Raw genomic sequence first — 13,337 nt, forward strand, 5'->3', positions numbered from 1 at the left:
AAATGGGTTGTACTTGTATAGCGCTTTTCTACCTCCAAGGTACTGAAAGCGCTTTGACACTACTTCCACATTTACCCATTCACACACACATTCACACACTAATGGAGGGAGCTGCCATGCAAGGCGCCAACCAGCACCCATCAGGAGCAAGGGTGAAGTGTCTTGCTCAGGACACAACGGACTTGACGAGGTTGGTAATAGGTGGGGATTGAACCAGGCACCCTCGGGTTGCGCACGGCCACTCTACCACTGCGCCACGCCGTCAATATATATGTATACATATGTGTATATTTGTATGTATATGCTGGTATATATATATATATATATATATATATATATATATATATATATATATATGTGTATGTATATATATATATGTATATATATGTATATTTAGTCAGCCACCGATTGAGCAAGTTCTCCCACTTAAAATGATGACAGAGGTCTGTAATTTTCATCACAGGTACACTTCAACTGTGAGAGACAGAATGTGAAAAAAAAATCCAGGAATTCACATTGTAGGAATTTTAAAGAATTAATTTGTAAATTATGGTGGAAAATAAGTATTTGGTCACTTCAAACAAGGAAGATCTCTGGCCCTCACGGACCTGTAACTTATTCTTTAAGAAGCTCTTCTGTCCTCCACTCGTTACCTGTATTAATGGAACCTGTGTGAACTCATTATCTGTATAAAAGACACCTGTCCACAGCCTCAAACAGTCAGACTCCAAACTCCACTGTGGCCGAGACCAAAGACCTATCGAAGGACACCAGGAAAATAATTGTAGACCTGCGCCAGACTGGGAAGTGTGAATCTACAACAGGAAAGCAGCTTGTTGTGAGAAAAATCAACTGTGGGAGCAACTATCAGAAAATGGAAGACATACAAGACCACTGATAATCTCCCTCGATCTGGGGCTCCACGCAAGATCTCATCCCGTGGGGTCAAAATGATCTTGAGAAAGGTGAGCAAAAATCCCAGAACCACACGGGGGGACCTGGTGAATGACCTGCAGAGAGCTGGGACCAAAGTAACAAAGGTTACCATCAGTAACACACTACGCCGACAGAGAATCAAATCCTGCAGTGCCAGACGTGTCCCCCTGCTTAAACCAGTGCATGTCCAGGCCCGTCTGAAGTTTGCCAGAGAGCACATGGATGATACAGCAGAGGATTGGGAGAATGTCATGTGGTCAGATGAAACCAAAATAGAACTTTTTGGTATAATCTCAACTCGTCGTGTTTGGAGGAAGAAGAATGCTGAGTTGCATCCCAAGAACACCACACCTACTGTGAGGCAATGGGGTGGAAACATCATGCTTTGGGGCTGTTTTTCTGCTAAGGGGACAGGACGATTGATCCGTGTTAAGGAAAGAATGAATGGGGCCATGTATTGTGAGATTTTGAGCAAAAACCTCCTTCCATCAGTGAGAGCTTTGAAGATGAAACGTGGCTGGGACTTCCAGCATGACAATGATCCCAAACACACCGCCCGGGCAACGAAGGAGTGGCTCCGTAAGAAGCATTTGAAAGTCCTGGAGTGGCCTAGCCTGTCTCCAGACCTTAACTCAATAAAAAATCTGTGGAGGGAGTTGAAAAAACGTGTTGCTCGGCCAAAACATCACTGCTCTGGAGAAGATCTGCATATAGGAATGGGCCAAAATACCAGCTACTGTTTGTGCAAACCTGGTAAAGACCTATAGTAATCGTTTGACCTCTGTTATTGCCAACAAAGGTTATATTACAAAGTTTTGAGTTGAATTTTTGTTATTAACCAAATACTTATTTTCCACCATGATTTACAAATAAATTATTTAAAATTCTTACAATGTGAATTCCTGGATTCACATTTCACATTCTGTCTCTCACAGTGGAAGTGTACCTATGATGAAAATTACAGATCTCTGTCATCATTTTAAGTGGGAGAACTTGCACAATTGGTGGCTAACTAAATACTTTTTTGCCCCACTGTATATATACAAACCCCGTTTCCATATGAGTTGGGAAATTGTGCTAGATGTAAATATAAATGGAATGCAATGATTTGCAAATCATTTTCAACCCATATTTAGTTAAATATGCTACAAAGACAACATATTTGATGTTCGAACTAATACAATTTTTTTTTGCAAATAATCATTAACTTTAGAATTTAATGCCAGCAACACGTGACAAAGAAGTTGGGAAAGGTGGCAATAAATACTGATAAAGTTGAGAAATGCTCATCAACCACTTATTTGGAACACCCCACAGGTGTGCAGGCTAATTGGGAACAGGTGGGTGCCATGATTGGGTTTAAAAGCAGCTTCCATGAAATGCTAAGTAATTCACAAACAAGGTTGGGGCGAGGGTCACCAATTAGTAAGCAAATTGTCGAACAGTTTTAGAACAACATTTCTCAACGAGCTATTGCAAGGAATTAAGGGATTTTACCATCTACGGTCCGTAAAATCATCAAAAGTTTCTGAGAATCTGGAGAAATCACAGCACGTAAGTGATGATATTACGGACCTTTGATCCCTCAGACGTTACTGCATCAAAAACCGACATCAGTGTGTAAAGGGTATCACCACATGGGCTCAGGAACACTTCATAAAACCACTTTCAGTAACTACAGTTGGTTGCTACATCTGTAAGTGCAAGTTAAAACTTTGCCATGCCAAGTAAAACCCATTTATCAACAACACCAAGGAACGTCCCTGGCTTTGCTGGGCCCGAGCTTATCCAAGATGGACTGATGCAAAGTGGAAAACTGTTCTATGGTCTGACGAGTCCACATTTCAAATTATTTTTGGAAACTGTGGACGTGGTGTCCTCCGGAACAAAGAGGAAAATACCCATCCGGATTGTAATAGGCACAAAGTTCAAAAGCCAGCATCTGTGATGGTATGGGGGTGTATAAGTGCCCAAGGCATGGGTAACTTACACATCTGTGAAGGCACCATTAATGCTGAATGGTCCATACAGGTTTTGGAGCAACATATGTTGTCATCCAAGCAACATTATCATGGATGCCACTGCTTATTTCAGCAAGACAGTGCCAAGCCACGTGTTACAACAGCGTGGTTTCGTAGTAAAAGAGTGTGGGTACTTTCCTGGCCCGCCTGCAGTCCAGAACTGTCTCCCATCGAAAATGTGTGGTGCATTATGAAGCGTAAAATACGACAGCGGGGACCCCGGACTGTTGAACGACTAATGCTCTATATACAACAAGAATGAGAAAAAATTCCACTTTCAAAGCTTCAACAGCTAGTTTCCTCAGTTCCCAAACGTTTATTGAGTATTGTTAAAAGAAAAGGTGATGTAACACAGTGGTGAACATGCCCTTTCCCAACTACTTTGGCACATGTTGCAGCCATGAAATTCTAAGTTAATTATTATTTGCCAAAAAAACAAAGTTTATGAGTTTGAACATCAAATATCTTGTCTTTGTAGTGCATTCAACTGAATATTGGTTGAAAAGGATTTGCAAATCATTGTATTCCGTTTATCTTTATATATATATATATATATATATATATATATATATATATATATATATATATATATATATATACATACACACACACAAGGGGTACTTGAATTAAAAAAATGTTCACAGTGGGTACATCACTGAAAAAAGGTTGAGAACCACTGTTCTTGTGGTTATTACAGTAACGTTATTTCCGGCTTTTTACCGATACCTATGGGTGAGTGAAGATGCCCGTCTTCCGCCCACTCACTCGATGTGACGTAGCTTCCGGTGACGCGCTGAAATTTTAAACTATCCTCCTTCTCAGTGATGGCGGCGTCGCTTAGTCCTCTCCCTGCAAGCTGTAATAACAAATGGTACTACTCCCGGCAACAGATCGACAACAATCCATCTCGGCGAGCAGGACTCGATCCGGACAAGGAGCTCTCCTACAGACAACAGGCAGCCAACCTGCTACAGGACATGGGACAGCGGCTCAATGTGTATCTTTTGTCGGCGCTGTTAGCCACGTTAGCCACCTGAGCTAGCCTAGCATGTTTGCTACTTACGTTTAGCCTTTTCTAATCGAGAGACTCGTTACTGTTTGATATGTAGTTTCATTTTAAATACCCTTGTTTTTCATAAACATCAAATATTTTAGTCTATCATAGGGGCCCGGCTCAGCTGTGTGAGAGCGGCGTATTTTGCGAACCCCAAAGTCGCGAAGGCCTGTGTTGTCGGCAGGCCTTTAGGACGTTAGCATTAGCTTCTGATCTCACTGTAATAGTAATGTTATTAAATACGAATACAAGTCCATGTTGCCTCGAATAACATTGTATTCTCAGCATATTGTGATAGTATACGATGTTTGCATTTAACCGTAACTAGTTATTTTTACAAAGAACTGCAGCTTCCGGCTAGCTCGGGACAAGTAACGTGATTTGTTTGGCTTTCCTGCAATGTTGTACCACAAGGCTGGGTTTATACAAACTGAATTGATGTTTACATTTCACACCTAAAATCTTGTTGCCATTTACCTTAACAACTGTGTAATAGGTCCCAGCTTACAATCAACACGGCCATTGTATACATGCATCGTTTCTATATGGTCCAGTCCTTCACCAGATTCCATAGAAATGTGAGTATTTGTTGAATGTGTAGCGTCACCTGAACTGAAATTATATATTTCAAAATGTTTACTTGCAGGTCATTGCTCCAGCCGCTCTTTTCCTCGCTGCAAAGGTGGAGGAGCAGCCCCGAAAGCTAGAACATGTTATTAAGGTGGCTCATGCCTGTCTCAACCCACAGGATCCCTCACCAGACGTTCGCAGTGATGTAAGTTTTATGGTTTTAGCTTCCATTTGATCACTGTGAGTGCCCGTTATTCCCCAAAAGGGCAGTGCCTTACTCTCTGCATTGAGTGACGCTTTTACATGGCCTTCCGCTACTTTATATTCAAGCAACAAATCTCAAAACAAAAATGTGATTGCAGCATTTAGCCTCACTGTCGCTCTTGCAACAGTTCCCCTTTTTACATTGAAAGAAGTGGACTTAAAGGGATGTGTTTGGTCATCTGAGAATCTAAATGAGATGGCATAAATGTGAGGTGTCATTTGAGTTCTCACTTATTTGGGAGCGTTTGTCAGCACAAAACTGAAAGACTGATGGAATAAAGTCAGTCTTTCAAGATGAATGCTACAAAACCTCTGAGACAATTACACATGACCAAAATCAAACTGCATGACCAGTTGATCTTGTTTAACAACGGATACAGGCCTTGCAGTGAGTAATGTGCCTGTCCTCTCAACTTCAGGCCTACCTGCAACAAGCCCAAGACCTGGTCATTCTTGAGAGCATAATACTCCAGACCTTGGGTAAGTTGGGAAGGAAAGACTTGGGTCCCTTGATTTCCCTCCCTGTGATTCTAAAGAAGTAACTTGTGTTTACTTTTGTTCGACAGAAACTTTGCATGCAGTTTGCAACACTGCACAGTCACGCTCGCGTGTTGCCAACCCACAGAAATAGCAGTGTGCAACTTTGTGTCTTTAGTATCGATCATCTCCCTTTTGTGTTTCTTCATCTCGCACCATGTATCTGAGGTGTACAGAATGATTTGGTGCATTTTTATGAACCATGTTCTTATATCTCTCTACGCCCCCAATTAATAGGAAAGTATCAGATGACAACAAATCAAAATTAACGTTAAACCGACACCTGATATACCTTTTTATATTGCTCATAATAAACTTTCAATCTTTTCATTTAGGGCAGAATATTACTGGAAGACCTCATGTGAATTCAAATAACTCTTTTGTTTGGGCTAACAGGACTCGTTTGTTAACCGTCGATTTGGAAGCAGGCTTTTTTGAGGTTTAACTGCTGCATGTCACTCAATCTTTTTTTGTTTTGTCCTCTGTTCTTGCAGCGTTTGAAATCACCATCGACCATCCCCACACTCATGTTGTCAAGTGCACCCAGCTGGTTAGAGGTGAGCATCAAAATACAATTTTGAGCTAATCTTGGAGGGCTCACATCAAAGTCTTTGTGGCTCAGATTTTAAGTGTGCTTCTCCATTCTGTTGTTGTTTCAGCAAGTAAGGATCTTGCTCAAACATCTTACTTCATGGCCACCAACAGGTATATTCTCCGTTTACTTCCCGTTTATTTCCACACACATTTTTGTAAATACTCAATATACTGAATATCTGCTCTGTTTTTTTCCCCTCTTTCAATGTATGTTTTTTCTGGGATGTACGCTGCCACATAGTCTCCACTTGACCACGTTCTGCCTGCAGTACAGTCCGCCGGTCGTGGCTTGTGTGTGTATCCATCTTGCCTGCAAGTGGTCCAACTGGGAGATTCCTGTTTCTACGGATGGAAAACACTGGTGGGAATATGTTGACCCCACAGTCACTCTGAAACTGCTAGATGGTATGCACTCTAGTTGGAGGGGAAAATGTTCAAGAACAAGTCACCCACCAATTTGGCATTAAACTAATGTGTGGGTTTTAATTATCTTCTGCTGATGTTGTCTTTCATATTCCTACAATAACTTTGTTCAGAGCTCACACACGAGTTCCTGCAGATTCTGGAGAAAACACCTAGCAGACTGAAACGCATCCGCAACTGGAAGGTACGACTTGATTCCGTGGTGACTGAGCACCTGTAATGAGCAGATGAGTTTTGTTGACTCTTAAATGTATTGTTTTTCAGGCAGGAGGTCAGACACCAAAGACCAAGCCAAAAGTCCAGGAGGAGGGTGACCAGAGGGACACCATGCTGAGCATGATCTCTATGGCCTCTTCGGAAAGTACTGTGGCGGGTCTGATGAGCCTTTCGGCCCCGTCTTCTGCTTCGTCTTCGTCCACCACAGCTGACAAGGACAGGACGCCTGGCAGTGCTCAAACCTGGAGTGGCAAGAGTCAGGGGGTGCCTGAGCACCAGACTAACCATGAGATCCACACCCCTGCTAAGGTGTCCTTAAGCGAGTACCGCGCCAAGAACGCAGATGTATTGGCTGCTCAGAAGAGGAAGTTGGAAAACATGGAAGCCAGCGTGAAGAGGGAGTACGCCAATGCTGCCCAAGCTCTCATTGGTCAGCAGCAGAGAAAGGAGAAACAGCAGCATCATCACCAGCAGTCCAGCTCGTCTTCCTCTGACCTGTCCAACCCCTCACCCATTATTCTGAAAATTCCCTTGGAGAAGGAGAGACACGATAGAAGTTCTTTGAAAATGAAGTTTCCCCTGGCTGGCGGAGGCAGCAGTGGACACAGCGGCAGAGGACAGGACCAGGACATTAAAGTGCGTATTCGTGTGCCAGAGAAGCAAAGGGGGAGTTCAGGTGAGGAGGGCAAGAGCAGGGACAAGCACAGGGACAGGTCCAATCACCACCACCATCACCACCACCACTCTTTGAGTGGTGCTTCTCTTTCCTCCTCACACAAACACTCATCAAGTTCCGGAAGTGCATTAGGAAGCAGCAAAAAGGTCCCTAATGATTCGTCTCGAACAAGCTCATCTTCCTCTGTCTCCCGCAAGAGGACACATCCCCAAGACCCTTTGGCAGTATCCCACCCTGCTTCGAAAATGAGCAAGTCTTCTCGAAATCCCTACCAGCTACCATCCCTGTCTTCCTCATCTGGCCAAACACTGGCGTCTGACATCCTACCGGCCCTTGGCCTCCCCCTTCACCAGGGAAGCTATTCACATCCCAAAGGCGACAAGACAGACACTAACGGACATGGGGGAACAGGTGGCGCTCAGTCCAATGAGTACCAGGACACTTTTGAGATGTTAAACTCTCTTCTGAGCGCGCAGGGTGTCCAGCCATCCCAGCCGACCATGTTTGACTACAGGTCCCAGTACGCAGACTTCAGGTACTCTGGCGGATCCAGGGGAAGCAATGCCAGACCCCCACCCTTGCCTTCAGACCCTCCTCCACCTCTTCCGCCACTACCCAAATGAGTTTTTAATGTATGTTGCTGTCTGTTACATAAAGTATTGTCTGATTTAAGACATTTTATAGGCGTCATGAGCTGATGCGACTTTCAAAATGTTTTATTTGTACTGATCACTCGAGGTTCAAGGAGCAAAAGCTTGAACATCTGATTGGAACAAAACATGTTATTAACTTAAAGGTATAGATTCAAATTTGGCTGCAATCAAATGATTTTAGATAGTGGGACATTATTTTCCTTTACACGATTTAGGTGTCTTTGGAGGAAATTAATATTAGATAAAATGACTACAACTGTCAGGTTGTCGGTTTTATAGTGTTATTTATTTTTATAATATACTCCAATTTTTTCTTATTCCCCTGTCTTTACCAATGATTATTATTAATTAGACTGGCTTTAGATTCCTTCTCCAAAATGTTTTTTTTCTTTGTTGGAGCTGCCATAACCGGAAAAAAATTGGGCTTTCCCCGCCTTTTTGGTGTCCTGTATTTTATTTCCTACCTTATTCGGTAGAAGTATACGATTGTAACATGTTTAAAATACACAAAATATTTTTACATTTTGTTAAGAAAAATCGGTGTAATGAAATATTTTTTTTTAAATTTTGAGTTCTGCAGTCATTGTTTTAAATGGTTGTAAAATAATGTCAGTTTTAATGAAATCCTACTAATTGAAAAGAGAGAGAGAAGATATGTTTATTGGTAAAGGGATTCCAATAATAAAAAAAAACAATCCTGCTGAATTGGTCAGACTGGACTAGGAAAAAGAAACTTGCATTCTTTGTTTGGAATTGTCACTTGTTAGTTTCCAATGGTGTACATTTATTTGACGGTGGTTACATTGTGGCAACCATATCTATAATAGCTCAGTAAAGGATATCGAATAACCACCTTGTCGTTTATTTAGACATCCTTTTTCGGGGTTGTTTTTATTCTTTTTTTTTTTTAAGTGAAAGTCCGAGTGTACCTTTGTGAGTTGATGCAATCATTAAAGTTGTCTTGCTCCATTTGAATTGTACATTCAACTAACCTGTTCATTAAGCAGTTATGTTATCAATTCAGATGATCAACAATACTTTACTGGCTTTGCAAATCCTATTCAGTATCAGGATTGTATTATACTTGGAGCTGTCAAACAGCCATATTCTCTAAGTATGTGTGTATCCTTTGGTTTGACAGACTACATTGTGAGTCGGTGATGAGTCATTTGTTTTGGAGTAAATGCACTGACTTGAACAAAAGGTTTTTTCCTACAATGAAACTGCAAATTTGTAATTAATTGACTGACAAATCCTAATGTTGTGGGATCATAAACTCTAAAATCAACTTTTCAACAACTGCCATGCAACCTAGCAATGCAAGTCACATTACATTTTACCTGAGGTTCTCCTGCATCTTGGAAGTTTTGTAATTCAGTGGACTGGTATTAAATTAAATATCAGTGGGATTTTATTTTTCATGTAACATGTTCAGTGTGAACATTTGTTTTACATAAAGTGATTATTTCCTATTAAAGTTGAGAACTTAATGGAAAGACTGAAAAAGATTCCGCTTCATTTTACATTAACACCACAAATTGTCTTGTCGGTTCATCTTGATCGTCAACATTTTCCCCAAATGACAGAGTTCTGATCTGGACCAATCAGCGTTCAGGGAGGCGGGGCCTCGTACACTGGGCGCTGTGGGTGGATGCTAGAAAATCCGCGCATTGTGCTTCAGCGACTTGGCTGTGGTGGACCAGCTCAGGGTGAGTACGGTACGCTGTTACTTCATTTGAATATAGAAGTAAACCCATATTTTATCACCGAATCATGTCATTACTTCCACTGAAACGACCGTGCCTCGCCGGACAGCAAAGATGGCTGTCTTTGCAGCAAGTTGTTGATAATACGCGTTAGCTACCGTTAGCAACTCCCAAACAAAGATGGCGGACGCATCATAGAGTGACGCAGTCAACAGAGGCGGGCTCGGCGTGGTTGTCTGTTGGACGTGACCAACATCCTCCGACGGTAGGGGTCAAAAACTTAATTTACCTGAGGGCCGCACGAATTATTCCAATTATGTTCCGAATTATGTTTTATTCACGTTACTGAATTTGTGAACTACTTCTACCAGCAGCTATAGTGATTTTGTAGTATGGCAGTCCTTAACCCTTGGGGATTGGCTAAATGTTATTAACGTTATAGGTCCCAGGACCCGTAATGGTGTCACCTATTAAAGTCTGAAAGGCCTACTGAAATTAGATTTTCTTATTTAAACGGGGATAGCAGGTCCATTTTATGTGTCATACTTGATCATTTCGCAATATTGCCATATTTTTGCTGAAAGGATTTAGTAGAGAACATCCACGATAAAGTTCGCAACTTTCGGTGCTAAGAGAAAAGCAGGCGATGACGTCACAAGTGTGGGGGCTCCTCACATATTCACATTAAATTTAATGGGAGGCTCCAACAAAAAGTGCTATTCGGACCGAAAAAACGACAATTTCCCCATTAATTTGAGCAAGGAAGAAAGATTTGTGTTTGAGGATATTGATAACGACGGACTAGAAAAAAAAAGTGATTGCATTGGGATGGATTCTGATGTTTTTAAACACATTTACTAGGATAATTCTGGGAAATCCCTTATCTTTCTCTTGTGTTCGTAGTGTTTTAGTGAGTTTAGTATTACCTGATAGTCGGAGGTGTGTCTCCACGGGTGTGTTGACGCCAATGTCTCAGGGGAGTCGACGGCAGCTATGGACGGCACAAGCTCAGCTTTTCTCCGGTAAGAATCGACTATTTAACCACAATTTTCTCACCGAAAACTGCTGGTTGACATTCCGTCGTGATTCATGTTTGTTTGACCGCCCTCTGATCCATAGTAAAGTTTCACCTCCCAGGAATTTTAAACAAGGAATCACCTTGTGTTTGTGTGGCTAAAGGCTAAAGCTTCCCAACTCCATCTTTCTAATTTGATTTCTCCAATATTAATTGAACAAATGGCAAAAGATTCAGCAACACAGGTCTCCAAAATACTGTGTAATTATGCCGTTAAAGCAGACGACTTTTAGCTGTATGTGTGCGCAGCGCTCATAGTTCCTAAAAATCAGACTGCGTGGTGGGTAGTAGTGGGTTTCAGTAGATCTTTAAAAAAAGTCATATATTAATATAATGTTTTTATGTTTTTACTTTCGGTACTTAAATCTTGAAATCAAATTCTGATCTGTTTTATTTTGTTTATTTGTTAATGTTGTATGCCCTGTTTGTCAAAATTGTCAAAAGTTTTGTTAATGGTATAAACACATATAATACAATATTTTCTCCCCATGCATTCAAAAGTTAAATATTTGATGTGAAGTAATTAGAGCCTTGAAGAGGTCAATGATTCACAACAACATAGATGTTGATTCATAATAATGGTTTGACCAATGAGCATTGACCGTTTTAAAAATAAAAACAACATAAGACCCTTTGACCCTTGAGGGTCCCACTCATTCAAGTTTTTAAAGTAATTCAAATATTATTTTTGTTTGACTTTCAACGTTTAAATTTGAAGATCAATTCCAGATCCATTTGGGGCAGCACGATGGAACAGGGGTTAGTGTATATGCCTCACTATACGAAAGTCCTGAGTTCAACTGGGCTAGGAATCTTTCTGTGTGGAGTTTGCATGTTCTCCCTGTGACTGCGCGGGTTCCCTCCGGGTACTCCGGCTTCTTCCCACCTCCAAAGACATGTACATGGGGATAGGTTGATTGGCAACACTAAATTGGCCCTAGTGTTTGAATTTGAGTGTGAATGTTGTCTGTCTATCTGTGTTGGCCCTGTGATGAGGTGGCGAGTTGTCCATGGTGTCACCCGCCTTCCGCCTGAATCCATCCGAGATAGGCTCCAGCGCCTCCCACGACCCCCGAAAGGGACAAGCGGTAGAAAATGGATGGATGAATTTAAGATTTATTTGTTGATCTTAAGGTATTTTGTAAAGTTTTTATGGGTTTTATACCCTTTTTGTCCCTCCAAAAACCCAGAAGTCAAATATTTGATGTGAAATAGTTGGAGCCTTAAACGGGTCAACATTGATTTCGATTTATTATAATTGTTTGAGCATTGACCGTTTTATATAAAAAAACGACATTATATGTAAAATAAATGCAATGTAAAATGAATTTACCAGAGATTTTTCGGGGGAAAAAATGGCAGTTGAGCCGACAAAATGTTGCCATTAAAAATAACAGTGGTACAGTTTTTATTTAACAGTAATGCACTGTAAAAAACCAACCAACCTGCAGTTAATAACATTCAGGTGATTCAGATGCCAGTTTTCTACCGAAAAATCCAAATATTTTTTTACAGGCTAATTAGATACCACATCTATTGAAGCTGACGATCTCTTCTTACCGTATAACTTATATTTACATATGGCGTTATGAGGCTAAATTCCTTGCACGTGGTGGTGTTGCATCTATTACTAGTAACATAAACTCGCTTGGATGATTTCAATTACCTTAAACATTTAAATTAAAGTAAAAAAATACTTCAATACTTGGTCACAAATGCAATTTTATTGTTAGAATCCGTTGAAGGTAAAGGAGCATACACAATTTTGGTTAATCTGCATATATACGTGATTAATGCAATATTTGTTTGTGATTAACCACATTAGTTAACTCGTTATTTTTGACAACCCTAATTATTAGATTACACTAATGTTCTTTGTCACTTACCTCAGTCACCAAAACTAACATAGATGTTTTGTTCAGATAGCTTTGCATATTGCATTGACATACACTGGTTTGCTTTTAGCTTTTTTAATTAAAAAAATTTATCAAAATGCCCCAACCCCCCCTGCCCATCATTTGATTTTAATGAATGCGGCCCTCACTGGATCCTCACAATTCCATTAACAATATCAATGTAAAAAAAAAAAGAACAATACCAATACAAAAACAATAGCAACAATGAGGTAACACAAACTTAGTGAGAACAACTATCACAGACCAAATACAGTCTTTGCAAGGGCCTGTGGCAAAGGGTGCAAAAGTTAACTACTATTTTCTGTCAGCAGACAATGTGCACTGTTTACTCATCCAAGAGGGCCTAGGCTCTCCTTTCTTGACCTGCAGCCCTGCTTTGGGGCACCAACTGGGATGCTGCCTGCATGACAGGCAGGCAGGTCCTTGTGGCCTATGCTGGCTCTGTCTAGAGTCAAGGGCTGGGCGATTATTCAACATATATTTTCAGGTGAGAGTGTACACATAAAGGTATTCAATTTTGAGCGAGATTCACTGAAATTGAACTGACTGACAACTGTACTGTAAACAGTCAGTGGCACTTTTATTAACCCAGTTAGTCTAGGTGGGTATTAACAGCACAGCAAATACATTGTTTAAGTACCACAGAATAACATAAGATAAATAAAATAGAAAAATATTCTTTCTACGTAAAAAAAA

At 40.8% G+C, this 13,337-nt stretch overlaps 2 protein-coding genes across 8 annotated transcripts in view; both read left to right on the plus strand.

Moving 5' to 3' along the window:
• Window positions 1–13,337, plus strand: part of kansl2 (KAT8 regulatory NSL complex subunit 2) — a 45,764-nt gene that overhangs the window by 6,170 nt on the left and 26,257 nt on the right. Inside the window, exon 1 of one of the 5 annotated variants that reach the window (XM_061904312.1) lies at window positions 9,519–9,653. The exons of 1 other annotated variant lie outside the window; for it this stretch is intronic. The gene's annotated coding sequence lies outside the window, so the exon portion shown is untranslated. Of the gene's footprint in view, window positions 1–9,518; window positions 9,663–9,766; window positions 9,916–12,969; window positions 13,129–13,337 lie in introns of those variants that run through there. 3 more of the 5 variants (XM_061904316.1, XM_061904314.1, XM_061904315.1) reach the window with 3 other exon arrangements.
• Window positions 3,727–9,440, plus strand: ccnt1 (cyclin T1). 3 transcript variants are annotated; one of them, XM_061904305.1, is made up of 9 exons: window positions 3,727–3,954; window positions 4,508–4,589; window positions 4,658–4,786; window positions 5,265–5,325; window positions 5,877–5,939; window positions 6,042–6,087; window positions 6,218–6,381; window positions 6,513–6,583; window positions 6,664–9,440. In XM_061904305.1, the coding sequence occupies exons 1-9, from the start codon at window positions 3,782–3,784 to the stop codon at window positions 7,912–7,914; spliced, it is 2,040 nt and encodes a 679-aa protein (XP_061760289.1). In that variant the 5' UTR covers window positions 3,727–3,781; the 3' UTR covers window positions 7,915–9,440. The 3 variants fall into 3 exon arrangements, with proteins under 3 accessions (XP_061760289.1, XP_061760287.1, XP_061760288.1); XM_061904303.1 differs by having other exon boundaries at window positions 5,877–5,938; window positions 6,032–6,087; XM_061904304.1 differs by having other exon boundaries at window positions 5,877–5,938; window positions 6,035–6,087.

This window comes from Nerophis ophidion, linkage group LG06 (assembly GCF_033978795.1).
Source record: "Nerophis ophidion isolate RoL-2023_Sa linkage group LG06, RoL_Noph_v1.0, whole genome shotgun sequence".
NCBI classification, from domain to species: domain Eukaryota; kingdom Metazoa; phylum Chordata; class Actinopteri; order Syngnathiformes; family Syngnathidae; genus Nerophis; species Nerophis ophidion.